Genomic DNA, 24,180 nt, shown 5'->3' with positions numbered 1-24,180 from the left:
AATGAAATAAAACTGTTTGCCTATTTTTAAAGAAAACAGAGTTAAAAATAAGTGTGATCAGAATAGTTAGCTAGGACTGGTAGCAACAGAGATGGTGGTGACACATCAATTCACAGGCAACTAACTGATAAAATTTTTATTTCACTTTTGAATTTTTACACTTTTCCTGATTATTCCATGTAAGGTGAAACTAGAACTGTTTAAAAGACATACACAAATCTAGTACATCAATAACCGGGGATTTTTCTTTTTTTGCTATACTATTTTCACAACCACGGGTGTGCTTGCTAGGCAATATAACCATCACAGAAGCAAACATTAGGCAGAATACTGGTAAGAAAAAACAAAGCAAGAAAAGAGCTACCAGATATACAGACAGGCTTGGTTCCACATTCACTACTGCATTTTCAAGCGCCAAGTATTAACTGCACATTTTTGTTCAGCTAGAAAGGAGGGATTTTTTTTTTGTTTTTTTCTTTTTTTTTTGGTTTGTTTTAAATCAGTGCATAAATTTTTCTTTTCTCATTTCAGCAGATGGACAAACAGATGGACTCTACAGCTAAGAGGAATATTAAAGGTAGAGGGGTGATTCTGTGAGACTGATAGGCCTGACTATTCTCAATTCTCTCCACTGCAGTGTCCACGCAACTTCCCTGAATATAGGGTCTCCTTAAACACATCTGAGCGCTGAGCTGGATGAGTGCACTTGGGAGACCTGGTGACAGGCACAAAAAGCATGATCAGGGCTAGCCTCAATACAGGGAGAAATCATGGATATTTAAAAATACTTTTTTGATTCAGATCCTGGTATGACTGAAGAGCAACACCGTGTTGAGAACTGGAGGAAGACAGGGTTCTTTCTGGTGCCAGAAGCTCTTCTCAACTCTTTAAAGCCAGGCTTGCTCACCAAGGTGCTCAGTAATGTCTCTCACCCCTGCCCATATATAGCATTAAAAAGTGAACAAAAGACAGATAAAGATAGAATTCAAAAAGGAAAAAAAGGAAGCAGAGGGACAGAAACTTAGAAGAGAAAACCAAGGTCAACAGTCAAAAAAGGATGGTGGGAAAGAATGTTTATATTTCAAAATTTAAAAGCCCCGAGCTAGGAAGAACCTGAAAACTGAGTACTCCTCAACTGAAAGGCCATCTCTACAGAACATCATTCCTTTTTTTGTTTTCTGTTTCCTTTTTTGGAGACGAGGTCTCGCTATGTTGCCCAGGCTGGAGTGCAGTTATTCACAGGTGCAACCATAGGGCACTACAGCCTTAAAACTCCTGGGCTCAAGCGATCCTCCTGCCTCAGCCTCCCAAATAGTTGGGACTAGATGCACGCACCACCACGCCTGACTCAGGACATTATTCTTAAAGGTATTATCCAGGAAACAGATAAGGTCATTCATAAAACACACGGCTTTTTTTCTTTAGCTCAGTGTTAACAATGAAAATAGATTCCACTATTGAAGCACAAGCTGCAAATTGGTAACATAGTGAACATATTGCTGAAGGAAAGGGGGTTCAGTCTGGTGTGTTATATGAGCACTTGAACTTTTCAAGGTGTCATAAGCCAGTTATCTGCCACAAAGAATTTCCATTTCAGGATTCGAGTTTCCTCAGAGGAAGATACTGTGGACATTTGTGGTCATGAACTTTTAAGTGGCAACAGCCCAAACAGGTCAAGTGTCTTTAAGTCCCGAACAACGGCAGCATTACTGTGAATTACCATTAAACTCAAATGTCAAATGATGTGTGTCTCACTCCAAGTTCCAGCATCACAATATAATCTCTATAACTTTCTGTACAACTTTACAATGGAATTGTATTTCAATGATTATTTTGATATCTGATTAAACTTTCCAAAAAGTTACACATAATTCAGGTCTATTTTTTCTACCAGTAAGAGTTCTGCTAAATTACAAAACCCCATAATCACAGTGTTCAGTTTTTAAAAAATTAAACACACAGTAATCCTGTCAATGTTAATCAAAATCAAAACTTCGGAACGCCGTGGCATTTATGTGACCAATCTGAGTTTTAGATACAACTACCAGCTGTTTATCCCATGAACCATTTTTCCTAGGCTGAGGCTGTGAAAAATTGAAAGTTGACGTACTTTTTTTTTTTTTTTTTTTTTTTTTTATCGCACAAGGGATATATGTGGAGGGTACAGAGTGACACTGAACAGATCACAAAGCACGAGAAACATTAGTTCTCTCCCTCCCCAGCGTCTCCTTCGTCTCCCTGGTTTTCCGATGTCCACAGCTGCAAGAGAAAGAACGTATAATTAAAGCAAGGCTACTAAAAGTTCCCTAGGTAGGTGGCCCAGTATGTATAATCTTATCTCACTCAACAGTTTAAAATTATTCCTGTGCCACTGCAGACAGGGATGACTGCAAAGGTCAAAACTTCAGCAGTCATTTCTAACAAATTTAACAACTTAAAACTGTAACTACATTTAACAGGGTACAAATCCCCTCTTGAAGATAATAGTGAATTATTAAGTAGGTGAATAGGAAAGAGAGTATAAACCCTGTGGAATTAGTACTTACAGTGAGATTGTCCCTAAGTAACTGCATGATCAGAGTGCTGTCTTTATAAGACTCTTCATTCAGTGTATCCAATTCAGCAATTGCTTCATCAAATGCCTAAAACAAAGAGCCTTTAGCAAAGAATTCACAAGTTCTCTGGAGCTAGTTTAGCCCACTTTTTTTTCTGCTAAGTGAATATAATTTATCTTCTTGTACAGTACTTTGGGGGAACCTAGGCTATTATTACCCTGTCTGTTAGCTGTTTCCAGCAGAAGTATAAGGCATATTTACAAAGCACCAACCAACAATGACAGAAACTCCAAGATAAGAACTTTGCTGTACCTAATAACTAAGCTAACCCTAGCACAGTCATTCTGGGCAAACGCGTGGGATTTTTTAATTACCAAAGACATTTCTAGCAATCTTCTGTTTAAAATTATTTATTTATTTATTTATTTATTTATTTATTTATTTAAACTAAAACTCAAAAGGTCTGGATACAAGGGATAAAGTGAAACTCACATCACTAAATCTGATTTAAGTGATGGAACTCTAAGGCACCTTTCCCGAATAAAATTTTTTTTAAAAAGTTGTGTGCAGGTTGAGGGACTACAAAAAATACGTAGAAAAGGCCAAAGGAAGAATATGGAAGGTAATCCAACACACAACAACAATGTGCTGTATATTTCCTTTATACAACTATAACCTCAAATCTTGGCACGAGAATGACAATGTATAACCAAGGCTCAAAGCTTGGTAAGAAACAACTAACTACATTCACCTGGAACTTTCTACAACCAACCCACAAAAAACAGTAATCAAACAAAGTCAGCAGAAGGTATTGAGAATGAATTAAAAAAGTAACAGATCTGTATTTATCTCATAAAAGATACACTCCCGCCCCCAGAAAATCTTTCAAAAAAAGTCCAAGACAATGAGTATGTTCAGGAATAAAAAGAAGTTAATAACACAAGCACTGTTTTGCTATGGTTAGATATCACAAAGGGTCTTTCTCACCGTTTTTGCCAGGCTACAGGCCTTTTCAGGAGAGTTTAGAATCTCATAGTAAAAGACTGAGAAATTAAGTGCCAGACCAAGTCGAATTGGGTGTGTAGGTTGCATTTCTTTCTTACTAATTTCAAATGCTTCCTGGTAAGCCTGCTGGGAGTTCGACACAGTGGCTGTAACATAAAGATGAAAATATTAAAGGCTCATATCTTTCATAGGTATCACACACTGGACCAACTATCAAATTATTTTCTCAGTCCCAAATTGGGCAGGAGCAATGACCTATCAAATGAGGTGTCAGTGTCTCTGCCATTCAATTATACATTTGTTAGATATTTATTCTAAACCAAGTTGTACATTAAATACTTTGGGGGAAAATAATTATGACAAAGTCTACTAAAGCAGTTAAATACAGCTATAACCTTTAACAATACAGAATGTGAAAAACCATAGGTTCTAGTGCAAAGATCATAGGCTTTAGAGTTGATAGATCCAAACTTTAATTCCCAACTCTTACTCCCTAGGTCTGTGGCTTGGGGCAAGTAGAAACCTCCATAAACCTCAGTTTATCTGAAAAATGGGCAGCCTGCCACCTAACTCGTAGGGCTGTGTGAAGAGTGAGACTCGGAAGTACTTGGCACATAGGCACTTAATAAAGTGTGGTTAAGATTATCACCATCACAGTAATACATGTGATAAAAGCAATGCATCACTAGGGTAGTTTCATACCACCAAGTATAAAAAGTTCACCAATAAAAAGAGAGCTAACAAATAATACTCAAGATAAAGATCTTTTTAAATATACTGCGCACCAGATTTTTAATGCCCTCTATATTTCCCTGTCAGATAAATTTTTATTTGCCCACCCATGACCCCGTTCATCACAATGCTGTGGTCTTTTAAATTCTTAGTACTGTGACGTTGGTGTCTATGGCAAACAGACAAAGCAAAAATCGTTAAAAGTCCCTGTGAAAGAAGACTGGCTGCATTACTGGTCAAATTTCTTTTTACAGATATTACTTACTTTGTTTGTTGTCTCCAGATGCCACTTCAGAAAGATACCTAAAATAATCTCCTTTCATTTTCAAGTAGAACACCTTACTTTCTGGTTGTGTAGCATTGGGAATAAGATATTTGTCCAACAGCTCCTAAAAAATGAACATTGTTAAGAATTTAGAATTATTCACAAGATGCTAAAACTATGTTTGAGATTCAAGATATACACTACTGCTTCTAAATAATTTTTTGGAAGATTAAAAAAACACCAATTTTTCATCCAAGCTACTAAATGTTGTTTAGCCCAGGTCATAACAGCAGATGCCTGTATGCTTCTGTTAAAAATCACTTTGACCATCCATAGGGGATAATTAAAGTATAGCCATACAATGAAATGCTTTGTAGGCCTTTAAAATGATGCAGAGCTACACAGATAATGGAAAGGCTCTCAAAAGAAATCTGGGTGAAAAAAAGCAGATTATAAATACCACAAGAATCCTATTTTAACATTAAGATACATATGTGTACATGCTCACAAATACGTAACGGAAAAGCCTGGAAGGAGTATGTTAATAATGGTTCTCTGGGTGGTAAGATTAGAAGTGATTTTTACTTTCTTATTTATATTCTTCTGACTTGTTCCCCCCACCCTTTTTAAACCCACAAACTGGTATTACTTCTATAATTAAAGGGGAAAAAAACATCTTTCCTTAGGAGGAAAAAGGCGATAATAGAGCAAAACTGCCAAGAACTAAGTTTAAAGTCAATCTGACCTGGGTAGAAATCCCTCTTCTGCCACTTATTATCTGTATCTGTATGACTCTGGACAAATTACCTAATCACTTTGAGCCTCAGTTTCCTCAGCTATACGAAGGGTCATCTTCTAGGGTATAGCCATCTTCTAGGGTAGTTATAATGATAAATAAGTTGACATACATAAAGCGCTTAACACGTTGCCTGGCACGTAGTAAGCACTCAAAGAGTAGCTAATACTATTAATAATAAATTCCTTTAAACATTTATGCTTACAACAAAAGTAGTTCTGAAGGAGTCCAAGCTTCGTATACAGAGCAATATTTTCGAAGAGTTGTTTTAGAATGTGGCATCCTGAAAAACTGGTTAAGAGGCAGTAAGTACCAAGCTCTTCTTCACATTCTTTCAGATGCTCTTAAAAGTTGGTCTACATTTCATGAATTATGGAACTTTCTTGCCTTTGGAATGCATGACATACTTCATCTGAATACCAGATGTACCTAACATTCAGGAATTAGTGCACCATTAACAAACCCCCAAATTACCAACAGGCAACAAATTTAGTCATGACACTCTTACGCCATGAGTCTAATAAAAAGAGAAGCTCAATGCAAAGCTTAGTTATAAGGGGATTTAATCAACCAAAATGAGAAGATGCAGGGGGTGGTAGTCGTTTTAATATTCTTTGTAGACAGTCAGTGTGTAACTCCTAATGGGTTAGGGATAAGGGGTGCTGCCTGATGGCTGACAAGCTTTGTACTGGTTTTCAAAAGAATGGAGTCATAGGCAGTAATTCGGAAAGGCAGCCAGCAGGGAAGGTGGTAGGTCCCCAAGTGTGAATTCCTTTTCCCTTCAAAGCAGCCCTCACTGAGTTCATTTTTACCTGATTTCACCTGGAAGAAAAAGAAAGTTCCCAATGGGCTCAGGATGTGGGGGAAAGACAATATGATGATGATTTGTTTTAGAGTACATACCCCTCCCATTCAATCCCAAGTGGCAGCCAGAGGGAATCAATCATCTGACTAAGGGCTTACGTAAAATACAGGAAGGAGAGGAGAATGCCCAAAACACTTTGAATTTGGCTCTGGAATGCATGCCGAACTTGATGGATGTGCCTAACTTTCAGACCAAAGCAGGACTTTACAGTGTGAAGGCATGACTGGGGAGAGGCTGAAAGGCAGCTCAGCTTTTTCATCTCCCTCCCCTACTGGCGATGACATCACTACTCTGACTAATATACACAATAGCCTATCTGTAGCTGTTATCTATTAAAATCCTGTCTATCTGGCCTCAATTTTAAAAGATGGAGGGAGGCTGAATAAATGTCACTGTTTTTCACAGGTCTTTTTGATAGGAGAGGAAAATATCTCAGAAGTGATGTACAACCTCTGATCAGGCAATAGGTGACACAAATTATATCATATGCTTAAATATTAGTTGTAAATGGCTGGCAGCTTTCCAGTATATTCAGACACCTCTCTCTCATAAGCTGTTTTGAGAGTCTGCATTTATACATTAAATTAATACTATTTAGAAACCACTGTTCAAAACAGAAGCACTGGCCTCTTACCAGAACGTCATTGCAGATGTCCTGCAGTTCTGCCTCTATCTTCTCACGGTACTCTTTGCCCATCTGCTGCTTCTTCTCGTTCCTCTCTGTTTTCTGCTCAATGCTGGAGATGACACGCCAGGAAGAGCGGCGGGCGCCTACCACATTCTTGTAGGCAACAGAGAGCAGATTTCTCTCTTCATTGGAGAGTTCATGCCCCTGTTCTGTGACTGCCTTCATGGCCGCAGCCATATCATCATAGCGCTCAGCCTGCTCAGCGAGTTTGGCTTTCTGTACCAGCTCACTTTTATCCATTGTCATTCCCTAGAACAAGAGCAAGAGAAAAAGAAAGAGCAAATGTCAGGTTTTGGGGCCTAGGAAACATGTGTGTGAATCTTCTTCCAACCCATCTAGAAAGCAGCATACTAAATGTGAAACATCTCATTCCAAATGCCATCAACAATACTGATCATATATCAAACACCTCTAGGGTTAAGTACTTTGCTAAGGCCTTTATATTATTTTGGTCAAGTAATCTTCCCAACAGTCCCAGAGTAGGTATGTTCATAACAACTTCTTTCCCCTTCATATGGGTGAAGAAATGGAGGGTCAGGGAGGCAAGTGATATGCCCAGAGCAACATGCAAATAGATGGTAGAGAGCCAGAACTCCAGCTCACCTCTAACTGGCTCTAGAGCTTTTGTTTTCTTCCATTAGCCTAATTCACCTGCCTGGCACATAGAGACTGCTTAATAACTATTTCTTTAGAAGTTTATGCTTACTAGCCGGGTGCAGTAGCTAACACCTGTAATCCCAGCACTCTGGGAGGCTGAGGCAGGCAAATCACAAGGTTAGAAGTTTGAGACCAGCCTGACCAATACGGTAAAACCCCATCTCTACCAAAAATACAAAAATTAGCCAGGCGTGGTGGCAGGCATCTGTAATCCCAGCTACTTGGGAGGCTGAGGCAGGAGGATCGCTTGAAACCAGAAGGCAGAGGTTGCAGTGGGCCGAGATCACACCACTGGACTCCAGCCTGGGCAACGGAGTGAGACTCCACCTCAAAAAAAAAGTTTATGCTTACTCTATATATGTCCTTGACTTCTCTCAGTAATTGTCTGGTTTGTTTGTTTTAATGACCTTAATCCAACTGTATTTTGTAATACAGGAAGTCCTCTCTTCACTGTCCTGTAAGAAACTCTGGTTTTGACTAAACCTGTTTATTCCATAGTACATGAAAGAGTAAGTATGATGATTGTTTCAACCAATCCTGAAGCAAAAGATATGATTTTAAATGATCTATTTGGGTGCACCCATCAAGCAATAGATACCTGAAAGATGGGAAAGATTATTATCGTATCTTCTGTAATCTGCTAACTTTGTTACTAGGACACACTGCACAGGAAGAACATAAACTAAGGGCAGTCAGACTTGGGCTCTATCTAGCACTAGCTCTGCTACTTAGTTACAAGTGGCATGACCTTGGTTAAATCACTTAACCTGAGAGCTTCAGTTTCTTTACTGGGCAATAAGAACACTACCCAGGGCTGGATGTGGTGACTCACGCCTGGGATCCCAAGAGTTCAAGATTATCCTGGCAAATCAGTCTCTAACATAGTAAGACCTCATCTCTACAAAAGAAGAAAAAATTGGCTGGTGTGGTGGTGTGCACCTGTAGTCCCAGCTACTCAGGAGGCTGAGGTGGGAGGATCCCTTGAGCCCAGAGTTCCAGGATGCAGTGAGCCGTGACTGTGCCATTACACTCCAGCCTGGGCAACCAAGTGAGACCCCTGTCTCTAAAAAAAAAAGAAAGAACACTACCAACTCTTTTAGTGGGCCTGTTATGAGGAACAAAAGACCTGATACATGTGAAGGCACCTTAAAAAGTATAAAGCATTATATAAAAATATCAGGCACTAATTTTGTATATGGTATAGGTTGCAAGAGAAAGGGTTGTATAACAAGATGTACAGCAACATAACTTGAAACCGTAACTGAATTCATCTGAACCATAACTGAGTTCATTTAAAGTTTTTCTGAAATAGACAAAAAACCTAGTGACTTCAGTTTATCAATTTATCAAATCCATATGCCAATCAGTGAATACCTCTTATCAACTCACCACAGTCAATTCCCCACTGCAATAATCACCATTTACTGAGTGCAGTAATTTTAATAAGTAATTTTTGGATAAAATAATTGAAAAGTTATTTACTAAACAAGAAGAGTTAATTTTATGTACTGTTGGTTTAAATATTGATATATCAATCTGTGCCACACAGTATAAAAATACGCTAATATCTTGAGCTATAAAAACATGAAATGCTACTTTAAACAGTAGTAGTGTCAGGTTTTTTTTGTGTGCTTTGTTTGTTTGTTTGTTTGTTTGAGAGAGTCTCACTCTGTCACCCAGGCTGAAGTACAGTGGTGCAATCTCAGTTCACTGCAACCTCCACCTCCAGGGTTCAAGTGATTCTCCTGCCTTAGCCTCCCGGGTAGCTGGGTGTATTACAGGTGCGTGCCACCATGCACAGCTAACTTTTGTATTTTTAGTAGAGATGGGATTTCACCATTTTTGGCCAGGCTGGTCTTGAACTCCTAACCTCAGGTGATCTGCCCGCCTTGGCCTCCCAAAGTGCTGGGACTTACACGTGTGACCCACTGTGCCTAGCCAATGTCAGTGTCTTTTAAAAAAATTCTTTCATTACTACATACATGGTATCACAATTTAAAGCTCTGAAAATGATTATTTGTTTGGAGACAGAGTCTCATTCTGTCACCCAGGCTGGAGTGCAGTGACGCAACCTCAGCTCACTGCAACCTCCGCCTCCTGGGTTCAAGTGATTCTCCTCAGCCACCTGAGTAGCTGGGACTGCAGGCATGCGCCACCACACTCGGCTGATTTTGTATTTTTAGTAGAGGTGGGGTTTCACTATGTCGTTCACTATGTTGAACGCCTGACCTCAGGTGATCTACCTGCCTCGGCCTCCCAAAGTGCTGGGATTACAGATGTGAGCCACCGTGCCTGGCCTCTTTGCTATTTTTAAATTAATCATTTTCTGCTGGGTGCAGTGGCTCACGCCTGTAATCCCAGCACTTTGGGAGGCCGAGGCAGGTGAATCACGAGGTCAGAAGATTGAGACCATCCTGGCTAACACGGTGAAACCCCATCTCTACTAAAAAAACAAAAAATTAGCTGGGCACGGTGGCACGTGCCTATAGTCCCAGCTACTGGGGAGGCTGAGGCAAGAGAATCACTTGAACCCGGAAGATGGAGGTTGCAGTGAGCAGAGATCGTGCCACTGCACTTCAGCCTGGGCAACAGAGCAAGATTCCATCTCAAAAAAAAAAAAAAAAAGAGGAAAAAAAAAACAAGAAAGTATGACCTCCACTCACAAAATGGTTTTGCCTCAAAAGTCATTTCTGTATTTTCAAGAGAGAAATTCTACACACAGGGCCTTATCACCTAAAAATGTTTTAGGGAGCACAACAAGATACACTCAAAATCTAGGTGATTCAGAAAGAATTGATTCTCCAGTTCATAACTATAATTTTTCTTCCTACTGCTTATTATCTAAATCACATGCAGAGCTGTGTCTTATATAAGGCTCACTAATTGTAAGCTTACACTCAGTGAGGCAAGTCTCACTTTGATCCATCTGACATCTTCACTCACAACACTAGAATAAAACTAAGGCAGAGAGTAATCCTCAAGAAACATTCCATTTGTTCCCTTCTATTTCCCAGAACCCCCACAGCAGTTAGAAGAGGCCACATGGTAGTTCTGTCCAATGAAAGATAAGTAGAAATGATGCTACTTCCAGGCTAACACTGTGAATATCCTACGTGTGGCTCCCCAGGCTCTCTTCCCTCACAGCAGCCACTGAGAAGGCCATGTATTCTAGGTGGTACCGTCATGCAACTGTAGAGTTTTTGTCAGCCTGAGTCCCCGGGTGACTGTATAGTGCAAGACTCCTGCAGACCTGCATTGGACACACAGGGTGAAAACAAGAAACTTTTGCTGGGTTAAAACATTGAGATGCTGGAGCTGTTGGTTACCACAAGACAACCTGTTCTACTCTAATACAAGTACATCAAAAATACTCTACCATCTTAAAATTACATATAGTCGGCCCTCCATATCTGCAGGTTCCAGATACACAGATTCAACCAACCGTGGTGGAAAATAAAGAAGGAAAAAAACACAAAATAAACAAGTATCTTCAGATTTTGGTATCCCCAGGTGTCTTGGCACCAACACCCCCCTGGATACCAAAGGATGACCACTGTCTTAATATGTCTAACTTTCTTGACCATAAGGTCTTTGAGATCAGGACAATAAATATCTTCATCATTAAATAACCCTACTTCATGGTTCCTAAAAGTGCCAGGTACACCAGAAAGAAGCCAACTTTCAATGACCCAACAACCTTTAGAAAATTTCCAGTCTGTAGACTAATTCAAAGTTAGAAGTCACTTAGAGGCCCACTTCAAAGTTCATAGAACAGTACCTACGCAACTCTACCCGTGGATGACTCCAAATCATAAAGTACTGGCCAAAAGCCAATTCAGAGCTAAGCCATCCCATGTGGTATCATAATGGAGTAATAAAGGATTGCCATTGCTAAATAATGCCATCAACCTCTTCAGCTCTACTAGGCCCCAAAATTAAGCTACCCCCCTTTTACTTCTCCCCTTCTCAAGGATTAAAAGTTAAATCATACTACTCTAAAGAATCTGGACTATTCAATGGGACCTCCCAAATATGCCTTTCCTATTTCCCAAAATAAAATGTACCCCTTCTGTTTGGGGTCAGCTATTTTAAGCTTCTCTGAAATTACTGCAAGATTTCTTAGAGATTGAGAACCATCATGGCAAGATAAAGACTGAATGCACACCTTTTTAAAATCTGTATCCATTTATCTGTTTTAAATATTTTTAATTATACACATACAGAAAGAACTTACAACAAACAAAATCCATAGCTAAAGGTCCTGATGGCTACTGCTTACACAACTTTTGACTTATATAACATGGATTTTGAAGCAACTAGACCAATTTCAACAGGAAATGGGTTACACAACACCCAGCAGTTTGGAGGAAGGCAGCAAACAAAGGAGAAATGAAATTGTTCCTATTTCTACATCTACAATAAATCTCCCATCCAAAATCTTGCCCTAGTGGCACTGCTTTCAGTCACTCATTATCTACAACCCCCTCCATGCCTTTGCTGTAAGACCCATTTTCCTATAACTCTGATCAAGTCACTTCCTGCTCAAAATTCTTTAAAGTTCCCTGATGCCAAAAGTAGAGTCAGATTTCCTCCCCTATCAGTGAAAGCTTGCCAACCTATCTTCCAGACCCCCACATCATGCCTTCCACATCATATGTGCTTCTGCCAAAATGGTTTTCTTACATACAAAGTATGCTTTTCTATCTTTGCTCACTAAGCCACTCCCTCTACCTGGAATGGCTTTTCCCAAATTTACTCTGCATACAGGATTCTTCACAGCGTGGCTCAGATATCATCCCTTCCATGAAGCCTTTCTTAAGCTGTTTAAGCCATAGCCATAGCTACATGTGGCTATTCACTTAAAATGTGGCTACTGCCACATATTGAAATCATATTTTGTTCATAATGGGTTAAGTAAAAACAAATAGAATCAATTTCACTTTAAAAAAATTTTTAAATGCAGCTACCAGAAAAATTTAAATTACATGTGGCTTACATTCTATTCCTACGGGACAGCATTGCTCTAAGATGAATATATTCTCACAAAGCATTTCGCTGATACCTGTCAATGTCTTATCACGTTTCTTCAGTACTAAAATTACTTACATAGTATCTCCTATTTCCCTTCCTACACCATAAGCTCCTTTGGGCATATCTCCCACAGCATCCTGTACATAATTGGTAGGAACAAATATCTGCTGAGTGAACAAACTGATCCTGAAATGTAAGCATAAAACTGCAGAGTTGGTAGAGTTCTCCCTTTTCTCAAATAATTCAAAGCACCTATTAGCCTCACAAGCATATTAAATCTTCATTACATTTGTACCTAGTTTCTTGGATTTCTGTGCCCTCTGAAATTCAAAGAGTAATTTACTCTTCCAGTCAGGCATGGCGGATCAATCTATAATCCCAGTGCTTTTGGAGGCCAAAGCTGGAGCATCGCTTGAGACCAGGAGTTCAAGACCAGCCTGGGCAACATAGTAAGACCTTGTCTTTACAAAAAATAAAATACTAGCCAGGTGTGGTGGCTCATGCCTGCTGTCCCAGCTACTTGGGAGGCTGAGATGGGAGGATCGCTTGAGGCTAGGAGGCCAGGGATGCAGTGAGCCATGACTGCATCACTGCACTCCAGCCTGGGTGACAGACACCCTGTTTCAAAACAAACAAAAAATTACTCTTCCTAAATTACCTCTAGTCTTGCCTTTGTCCTTACTCAGTAAGGACAACTGGCTACTTACAAAGTAGCCAATGACTCCCTTTTGGCTACTCCATCAAATTTAAGCTCTACCTGGCTTTCAAATTCCTGATAAATTGTCTCCTCTTTACTTGTTTGGCTTTCTCATCCACTGTTCTCCAACATGTACCTTTCTCTCAGGCTGGCCAGCACCGCATGCCCTATAAACACCATGCTCAAACGTGTCTGAAACTGCTTTTGTAGTTCCCTTCATCTAGAGTGCTCTCCCATTTACTGCCTGCCTATCTGAACCCCATCCATTCTAGGGCTACAAACCCTTCCCTGACTGCCCTAGCCCTCACTGATTTACCTTGCCTATGACTCTAAATCTATTGTGGCCTATTACATGGTCCAGGACTTCTTTATGCCATTCTGTGATACAGATGAGTACTGTACCATTTACAGCTTCACGTGTGTGCCCTCAAAGGAAAGCTTCACGTTTGTTTCACATTTAATGCTTATAACTGTGCTAAGCACAAAACTCATATGCAAATGAATATCAAGTTTTTCTACAAATCATTATTGGGAGAGCACAAGGAACACACAGTACCTATATGTAGTATAGTCAGAAGGCAGCAGGACTGTGTGTCACAGCGCATGTGCCACTATACTGCCATGTGAGCATGTTAAATCTCAGCCTTCCAATCCAGAAAATGAAGATGGTATCTACCTCAGGAGAGTTGCTGTGAAGATGAGGGGCAGGGAATTAACGAATACTAAATGCGGAAATCTTCCTTGAAAAATGCATAGTGCAAAATCAAACTGAAGTACTATTATTCTTCTCCACGACTATTACACTGTAGTAGCCCATAAAACCATAAGCTTGAATTTTCTTTTCAAATATACAATTTTGTGAGAAGGAAAAGCAAAAGTCTAGATTAATCTTGTACAGATAGTTAATATGTTAAAATGGACACATATGTTAAATGTAACTGAAGTTTATCCATTAGTTTCTAATTGAATTTTCTAGTGATACGCCATGATGGTTTTTAATCAAGACCTACTGTTGTTCCAAGACTTTGAATGAGGTTCCCTCTAAAAAAAAGTCAGCAAGATACTCTTTATTTGTCTCCTAAAAAGTTTTTGAAAGACTATAGTCTCATCATCAGGCCTGGCACCACTGCAGAAGCATCAAGATAGTGGCGCAGGCAAACTCATTAGAGGCCACAAAGGGCCCAACCCTGCAGTAAGCCAAGAGATTTTCCTTGTGCTGGGCATATTTCAGGAAGAGACTGACATGCTTGAGAACAGGAGCTCTCCAGCACACCTATATGATGATGATGGCTGTCAATCTGTTCTAAGCCACTGGACGCAACAAGTCAGGACTGGGAAGCATTTGCTGATAAACACAGAGATTGCTTAGTGAAAAAATGGAAGCAAATCTAAATATCCAGCAATATGGGAATGGTTTAAAAAATAAGGAGACTGGCCAGGTGCACCGGCTTACGCGTGTAATCCCAGCACTTTGGGAGGCCAAGGCAGGCAGATCACCTGAAGACAGGAGTTCGAGACCAGCCCGGCCAATGTGGCGAAACCCCGTCTCTACTTAAAAATACAAAAAAAATTAGCCGGGGTGGTGTATGACTGTAATCCCAGCTACTCGAGAGGCTGAGGCAGGAGAATCACTTGAACCCAGGAGGTGGAGGTTGCAGTGAGCCGAGATTGCGCCACTACACTCCAGCCTGGGCGACAAGAGCGAAACTCCGTCTCAAAAAAAAAAAAGGGCAGGGGAGGGAAGGAGATAGATGGTATAAGATTACGTGGCCATCAAAAGAAGAGATTTAATGTCATGAAAACATTTATTTAAGAGCAATGGGGGCTGGGAGAAGGAAGCTGCACAATATTTTATTTCTGTAAAATATCCCCTAAAGAACAAACAAACCCGAACAGAAAGGTTACACCAAGTGGTTAACACTGGTTCTGTCTCTGGGTAATAACATTATTATATCCTCATTTTCTTATCTTTTTAAATTTTCTTCAAGTATGTATTAACTTTTTTAAAAATTGGGTTCTATTTCTTTTTTTAAGAAAAAAAGTGTTTTTCTGTTTAAAGAGAAACCACTAGTGCAGATAAACAGCTATGAAAAATAATTCTAAAGGTACTCACAAAATAGGATTTTCTTCAAAGAAACAAAATTCTAAATCAGATAATAAATGCTGAAAATAGAGGATCTAGGAAACAGCCTAGTCCCCCATCTCAATTCCTTCCCCAAGGGACATCTTTCTAGTCAGGGTCAAAAGACTGAGAAGTTATTTCCCAGTGGCTGGAGCAGATATCCTAGGATAAGAATCAAAAAAGAAAGAAAGAAAAGAAAAAGAAGACTACCTATTGCTAATCCATTTTTTTTTTTTTTTTTTAAATAAAGGCAGTGCAAAGACAGAGTTGAAAATGACAGTTGTGGCCTTTAGAAGCACTGGCTTTCAGCTATGTTTTGTTTTCAAGGAAAAGAACATGCTCGATTCTAAAATAATAAGCTTTGAGTTTAATAATTTGTTAGAAATTTCAGATGAGGACTCCATTATTATATGTCAGGAATTACCCAAGCTCTATACATACGAAATATATGGTGGGGTCTGCTTTTAGCAAGCCTTACATACACATCTGAGCTTCTAAAGAGAAAGTAGGTGATTTTTCTACATTTCCACATTACAACTTATCTGAATCTGTTTTCTCAGTGTTAAAAGGAGACATTAATAGCTATTAAATAAGATAATGAACATAAAATGCCCATATAGTGCTGGTTAGAGTAAAGGCTCATAAGCCATTCTTATTTTTTATTCTTAAGCTACCTCACAAAAATATAACACATATAATCCAATGTGTGTTGAAATAACTACAAAATGAAAAACTACCAAATTTCTAAGAACTCTTTGGATTATTCATTGAGAGGAATTTAAAAGAAAGCAGTGTAGTCCTCCCCTTAGAGAGCTTAAACTCTACTGGTAGAAACACAAGACAAGAGCACATGTATATCTATTACACATCAATTAAAAAAAAAAACACAGCACATGTTTAAGGGTTACAATGCCTCTCCTTAGAAAACCAACCAGATAGAATTAGAGGAAACAGGTTTAAAGGTAGCTAGGTCGTGACTTGAAAAGAGATGTTATTAATAAAGTGCATGTATGTTTTTCTAGATGAAATAAAAATCAAAAGCCAAAGCAGATAAAGAAATGAGAACAAGGAAGAAAACTGACAAGAAAATCTGAAAAATCTAGGCTCAAATGTTTCAATGAGGTAAGGAACTGATCACATATTCTGAACAGCATTCACAGATGTACCATTCCAGATAGAGCATCCACAGCACTGTAAAGCAGAAGTTTTAGTTCTAGAGTCTCTCTGCTGAAGAAAAATCAGATGCCAAGCTACTGCAGGAGGGACTGAGAAAGTCAGTGGGACCAGGTGGTTAGTGGGTGTTACCCAGAAAAAGTTAAACACTCTTGGCTCTCAGAGAAAACTACTCACTAAAAAACACCCACTATAAAACTGTCTGTGTGCCATTCTACATATAAAATTTAGAGTCCTGTAATAAATTTAATTCCATTCAAACATTTGCAGGTTCTTTGTTAGGAAACAAAACACAGCATATCTGTAATACAAAGTCATTAGCACCATGTCCAGTGAACACTGAATTTGGAGAGAAACTGCATTTCTATTATTTCAAAATCTCTTCCCTCTTTCACATCAGTTGTTGCATATCATTGCTAATTATGTCCAATTAGCCATGATTAAACTTACTGAGGGTGTTAAGTGACAGGCGCAAGGTTACACATGTGACTTAATGGTAGATATGACAATAAATTGACTTCTTGGCTTTAAGTAATCAATCCAAAAGACACTATGTTAATTCTGATCCATAAAGACAGCCCAATTGGTTGACCTTATGAATAATTTCTACAGTTTGGGGCCCACTGACATAATGAAGCCAATCAGTCTGATTTACCAGTACCGCACACCGAGTCCACAGGCTATGTGACCTCCATGAATTTGTTTTCTCATCCATAATACAGGCAAATCTGGGCTGGGAGTGGTGGCTCACACCTGTAATCCCAGCACTCTGGGAGGCCGAGGAGGGTGATCACTTGAGGTCAGGAGTTCAAGACCAGCCTGGCCAACATGGTGAAACCCCGTCTCTACTAAAAACATTAAAAAAATTAGCCAGGTATAGTGGCAGGCGCCTGTAATCCCAGCTACTTGGGAGGCTGAGGCAGCCTGAAGGCGGAGGCTGCAGTGAGCTGAGATCACGCCACTGCACTCCAGCCTAGGCGACAGAGCAAGACTGTGAAGAAAAAAAAAAAAAGACAGGCAAACCTACTTACTAGGGTTCCTGTAAGGAGTAAACCTGTTTATGATGCAAAACAATAAGCACTCAAATAAATGGCAACCACAGTACATTCCACACAAAACTTAAAAAACAAATGGTCAGCCAGTGTAGGGAAACTTACTATGTACCTCATTTATTTTACACATACTCTGCTTTCTTTAAAGACTTTTAAAAGAAAGGCACATAACAATTTCCCTATGCTTATTTCTAAAATGGCCCTTATCACAGTTTACTGCAATGCAAGTGTCTCTGCTGGCTCCCACAACGGATTGTGAGCTTAAGGTAGGAATCCGGCCAGGCGTGGTGGCTCACGTCTGTAATCCCAGCACTTTGGGAGGCCGAAGCAGGTGGATCACAAGGTCAGGAGTTCAAATCCAGCCTGGCCAAGATGGTGAAACCCTGTCTCTACTAAAAATACAAAAATTAGCTGGGTGCAGTGGCAGGCGCCTGTAATCCCAGCTACTCAGGAGGCTGAGGCAGGAGAATTGCTTGAACCCGGGCTTCAGAGGTTGCAGTGAGCCAAGATCATGCCACTGCACTCCAGCCTGGGCGACAGAGTGAGACTCCATCTCACAAAAAAAAAAAAAAGGTAGGAATCCAGACTTGTATCTTTGGACACCCAATGTGGAGCACAAGGCCTAGCACACTGAGTGACTACTTGATCAACTGATGCATTCTTAAAAAGTGAAAAAGCAATTATTTCCTACGTGGACAGAGGAAGGTAGCACACATCTGACCTATAAAATACAGACTGTTTTTATAGTCTTAGACTACTTTTTGAAAAAAGCCAGCCAGCTCTCATCAGGAGGCAACACTATACATTTTGACTAATATTTTTCAGCTACCAAGCATTGTATTTATAGATTCAAACTGACTTTCAACAAGCCTTTGGATTACTTTCTGTCCATCTCCTCCATTCAGAAGTCCAATCAGTTTGCTATACAAAAAGTTCACTATACAAAAACCCAAACCAGCTAACTCGTTTAGTAAATAACAAAAATATCCATCCATCATTTATGGCCTGCAAAGCACTCAGGGATTCCTAGAAACGCATTTGATCCTAAGTATCCTATGAGGCAGGTGACACTGTCCCCTTTTATAAATGCAAAGAGTTAACTTATTCAGGCTCACACAGCTATATATGGCAAATCTGGGATCTAAACCAACATTAATTTTAAAATTAATGCTCTTTCCTTTATGTAACCCTATCTCCTAAAGATCAATTATGATCTCCAATGCTCACTTAAGGAAAAGAGAGAACTGTCCATTTTTAAAAGAACTATACAAAGTTGTTACAGTGAAATTTTAAAACTGGCCTATTGAGCTAATGTATCTAGCTTTAAAAATACAAACAAAATCAAGGAGTTAAAAACAGCATAAAAACATGCCAAAGACTCACCAAAATGTCAAACAAATTTTAAAGGAAAGCTCTTAGCTGAGGGCAAATAATAATAATAATAGACAGGACTCATATCTACTTTATTGTAGCCTTCAATCTTCTTGTCCTGGTCAAGGCCATTCGGAAATAACTTCCTGTTGATTCTCTTAGGGAAAACAATAAAATAAACTAACCGGTAGGTGAAAAACTTACATAATAAAGAACTGGCCAGAATTAAAAAAAAAAAAAAAAGTCAACTAACTTACAATCTGCTAGGAATGACTTGAGGCCACTGATCATTTACATCTCATTACGAGTATTAGATACATATAACCATACCTCTATTAGAAAATCTTTTAGTAGAGAAAGCAGTAAGATGATTGGCCTTCAAGCACACATATCATGAGACAGAAAGCACTTTTAGTCTGTTTCCTCAAGTATTCCCCTTAGAAAAATTCCCTCAGAATCCAGCTCCAACCGTTAGTTTCTCCATCATGACATACAGATGACTGCTAAGATCATATTCACAGAGATCAAAAGGATTCTAAAGCTTAAAGGTTGCTATTATATAACCATAATTTCTTGCCCCTTAACTAGTGAATTGTCGTCTTTCCCTAGAAAAATGTAGAAACAAGGAACTTAAAAGTATCTTTACAAGGAAATTTTAGTTCATTCTCTAAGGTACCAGCATTTAAAGGAAAACTCAGTTTGTTGACACCAAAAGAGCAGGTAGCACAACAGGATGTTTTAATTTAGAAGTTTCTCTCTATTTACGTAGATATAGTTCCTCATTTCCTCCCTGCCAACAAAATGAGAAAAATCTGAACATCTACTGATGAAGTAGTAAGATAAACAAAAATTAATGGTCACAATCAAATTCTATTAGATGAAGAACCTAAAATTCTATGCCAAAGTAACTGATGACTTTCTCCCTAGTACGAAGCAAGTACTAGAAAAACTGGATTGTTCACAAGCTTGCTTCCTGATGCATGCTAGCAATTATCATCCCTACAGGCCAGAATGGGTATATGCTCCACAATAAATTGTCCTGTATCTATCTTCAAAAATAGCTAATATTCCCATTCAAACGTTTACTTTATTAGGACTGGTGTAAAGAAAAATTAAGGACTAAATGGTGTTCACATAAAACATATACATGTGCTGTCTCTACATGTAGAAATCTATAGTATCATTCCTCAGAACCAGATCACCTGGTTTCATTCCTGGTTCTGGCACTTACCTTGCGCTGCCTCTGAGAGCTCGGGAAAATTCTTCTTCTCAGTGCCTTAGTTTCCTCATCTGTCAAATGGGGCTAACAATCTTACCTTTCATTGGTTGTTATGAAGACTGAACTAATATGGTTAAAGTGCTTAAAAGAAAGCTTAGCACACAGTAAGAACTAGAAGTGGTAACTATTATTACAGACTAATTGTCTGATACCACCTCATCAGTTGGTGAATAAATCATAAATGGATGGATTCTATATAAATATCCTTGAATAGCATATATGCTATGTCTAATCTATACACGTGTATATTCATGCAGATGGTCAAATAACATCTATTGAACCCCAACTATATCCCAGATGCTTATTTTCATTATTGAGCTTGTCACAACAAAAATATATCAAAAGCTGCATTACCATTTGTGCTATATAGAAGAGAAAATGATTCAGAAAGACTGGATTTGCCTATATGCAAAATAAAGTCCTATAATAACATACCATTTTTTGAAAGCAACATGTGTACAAAGCAGGGTTCAGTGTCATCGGATGTTAACTGGAGAGAAAAAGCCATTAATAGTGAACTCTGATTAAAAAACAAACCAAAAGCTTATATTTAACAATTCACAGTTTATAAAAAAGGCTTAATGATAACCCTGGAAATAAGAAAACCAAGAACCAGAGATTAACATGCTGAAGATTCAGAAAGCTAGAAAATATTGCAGGCAAGATTTCAATCAAATTTACCTGACTCCAAGTCCAGTGCTCTTCCTGCTTCTCTATCCACAGCCAAATGGGCAAAATGCACTTTTTGTAGCGGCCCAAATCTCTGGAGACTCTGCCTAGAGAACCAGCATCATGGGAATTTGCTCAGCCTGGTTTTATAGAGGCTGCCTCCCTGATCTAAAGCGCTCCAATTCTAAAATGGCTTCAATATAACAAGCACTGCAAGATGTGAAATGTACAAAAGATTACAGGGTAGGAGTCATACTCCAGGGGCTGGCAATCCATAAATATTTGCTACTGATGAATGAGGATATTCAATTTGAAAAAAACTAGGTGTACAGTCTAGGCCAAATCACCTCAGTTCTCATAAAGACTTCATCTGCAAGACAGGTGAATGGTTTCTTATCTCATTGGACGGACAGGCCAGGAAAATAATTCTGCAGTTGCTACAGGATTATTAGCCTTCCATTTTGAAAGCCACACTTAAATTTCTAACTTAGGTCCAATAAGATTGACAGGTTTTACACTCACATACTGTGTGTTGCCAAGGACAGGGATCCAAGAAAAATGAGGGCTCAAACAAATGAGATATCCCTAAGTAAGAAACAGGGTACACTGGAAGCAGTCAAGAAGAAATTCACTAAGAACAAATACTTATATACATTTCCAACATGAAAATGCAAAAGCTGCAGTGTTCAGGTCTACAAACTGCATCTGTGTCTGGCTTCACATCAACTGACAGAACGAGAAATGCAGACAATTTTCATATTCCTATAAGTGCTTCACCTTTCTCTTTTGGTTCCCAGGGAGGCTGATTTTATGTTCATAGCATCATCTTGCCAAATTCCATCTCCCACACAGGGCAAGCAAAATCAGGACCTGATGCTATCTAGCCTTACCAGAGAGAAATGCAATGAAGGCAACGACAAGAAACATGTATTTTACAGAAAGGTTGGCAAATTGCTTACCAAGGCTGCCACCTCTGAAAACCCCATTATATGGGAGTTCTCCATTTGCGGCAAAGACGCACTCACCTTCCCACCTCTTCTTCCCTCCACTCCCCACCCCCCGACCAGGAAGCCACCGGGCAAATTTCACACCGAAAAACGTGCTAACACACAATATGGGGGAACTTGGGGTAAAGACACAAAAGAATCTGGCATTAAATGACGGTAAATACTGTGGGAAAATACTCCGATTGTCATCCCCTGATATTTTTTCCTGGGGATCCCGCCTGACTCAGTAACCGGCTCCAACAAACACATTTTCTTGATTCAAACCCAATTCCCTTCCTAGGGAATCTTGGGTCCTGCCAGGCTCCATAACCAGTGAAGGATGATGAAATGGTTTTACTGCAAAATGGGAGGGGGTTCCCCCACTGCTGTCTGCCAAGGTTAAACCCCTTACTCATCCAGGAGGAGTCAAACGCGGAGATTGGGGCTAGAAAACTCACCCGCGTTTGATTAAATTTTAATTTCTGGAAACCAGAAAGCACGGAGCAGAGGTGACAGGGCTGAAGGGGACAGTTCTTGCCGACCAAGACGCAGGGAGGGGTCGCGTGGGGACCGAAGCAGATAGTGAGGGAGGGTCCGGGATCCCCGGCTCCGCTGTCCCTTACGGCGCAGTACAGACTTGCACCCCGCCCGGCCGGCAGGACCTCAGGCGGCCCCGGCCTCTCCAAGAGGTAAAGGGCCCGGCCCCGGAAATAGGGAGGGGCCGCTGCGAGGTCTGGCCTCGCCGCCGGCGACCGCGCGGAGCGAAAGAGGCAGCACGCCGCTACCCCCCGGGGCCCACCCGCTGGGCCGCCGTCGTCGCAGCAGCCAGAGAGGGGCTTCGAGTTTGGGCCCCCGGGGGCCCCGGTCGGACCCCGCGCCGCACTCACCGTGGGAGGGCTGCAGGGAACAAAGACCCTTCCGAGCGAAGCTCCGAGCGAGATGACCTCTTCCTTCCCAAGCCCACTCCTCAGGCGGCGGCAGCGGTGCCTGCAGTGGCTGCAGCGGCGGCGGCGGCGGCGGCTACCCCGGCTCCGGAATCGGCGGCGGCGGTGGCGGCAGCTCCACTTCCGCTCCGATCACCACTTCCGCTCCGGTCCTGGCCGCGCCCCGCCCCAAACCGTGTTCTCATTGGGCAAGCGAGGCACGGGGTTGCCGCGGCCCCACGGGAGGGGCGCAGACGGAAGGGAGGAGGAAGAAGGGCGAAGGGCAGGGTTGCAGGGGCCGGGGCAGGGCGGATGGCCGGGGGAGGGACCAAGGAGGAGGTGGGCGGAGAAGAAGGAAATGGGGCGGGGGAGCGGGAAAAGGAGGTGGGCGGAGAGAGGGCGGAGCTGGGGGTGGTCAAGATACGGGCTGTGTGGGAACAAGGAGGAGTAGGAGTGTGGTCTGGATGGGGTTTGCCCTTTCTGCTGAGACTGGAAACGCGCCAGGGCCAGGCCCGGAGACTCGAGGTTTACCAGTTCTCCCTCCACCCCGAAAGTAATCTTCACTGGGTCGGAGGCCGATGTCAGTCCTCTTGGTGTGTGCTTTGGGCATACTGGAGCCAGGGAAGAACAGAAATTGCTCATCCCTCAATGTTCACTTAATCTTTTCAGTCTTTCAGGGTACTTACTTTTTCCTTCTTTGGTAGACTGAAGAGGCCACGTGAAGTGCCAGGAATCCAACGCACAAACGTCTTTTTTAAAAACCTGTGTAGGGCCGAGTGCGGTGGTTCGCGCCTGTAATCTCAGCACTTTGGGAAGCTGAGGTGAGAGGATTGCTTGAGACCAGGAGTTGTAGGCTGCAGTGAACTATGGTCATGCCACTGCACTCCAACCTGGGAGACAGAGTGAGACCCTGTCTCCAAAAAAAACCCACAAAAATCTGTGTACATGATTTCTTCTTTAAGATGCCCCCTCCTTGAGGAAGTTCAGGGAAGGAAACAGGCCTCCATGGCTCCCCTCCCCTCCATGACTGCTCTCACAATTACCAACATTCTACTCCTCTCAGGGTAGTTGATTTTGTTTTGTTTTGTTTTGTTTTCTGTTTTTGAGAGACTGAGTCTCTCTCTGTCACCCAGGCAGTGTCACAATCTTGGCTCACTGCAATCTGCCTCCCAGGTTCAAGCAATTCTCCTGCCTCAGCCTCCTGAGTAGCTGGGATAACAGGTGCATGCCACCACTCCCGGCTAGTTTTTGTATTTTTAGTGGACACGGGGCTTCGCCATATTGGCCAGGCTGGTCTCAAACTCCTGATCTCAG

At 40.9% G+C, this 24,180-nt stretch overlaps 1 protein-coding gene across 2 annotated transcripts; it reads right to left on the bottom strand.

Moving 5' to 3' along the window:
• Window positions 1-116: 116 nt before the first annotated feature.
• Window positions 117-23,014, bottom strand: YWHAB (tyrosine 3-monooxygenase/tryptophan 5-monooxygenase activation protein beta). 2 transcript variants are annotated; one of them, NM_001168603.1, is given in 7 exon segments: window positions 117-2,259; window positions 2,547-2,642; window positions 3,543-3,706; window positions 4,558-4,681; window positions 6,853-7,155; window positions 20,970-21,064; window positions 22,831-23,014. In NM_001168603.1, coding segments are annotated over 5 exon segments (741 nt in total). In that variant the 5' UTR covers window positions 7,153-7,155; window positions 20,970-21,064; window positions 22,831-23,014; the 3' UTR covers window positions 117-2,202.
• Window positions 23,015-24,180: the final 1,166 nt, after the last annotated feature.

Source organism: Pongo abelii, chromosome 21 (genome assembly GCF_028885655.2).
Source record: "Pongo abelii isolate AG06213 chromosome 21, NHGRI_mPonAbe1-v2.0_pri, whole genome shotgun sequence".
NCBI classification, from domain to species: Eukaryota; Metazoa; Chordata; class Mammalia; order Primates; family Hominidae; genus Pongo; species Pongo abelii.
The sequence above is the reverse complement of the archived record's forward strand: the minus strand, read 5'-3'. Positions and strand labels throughout refer to the sequence as shown.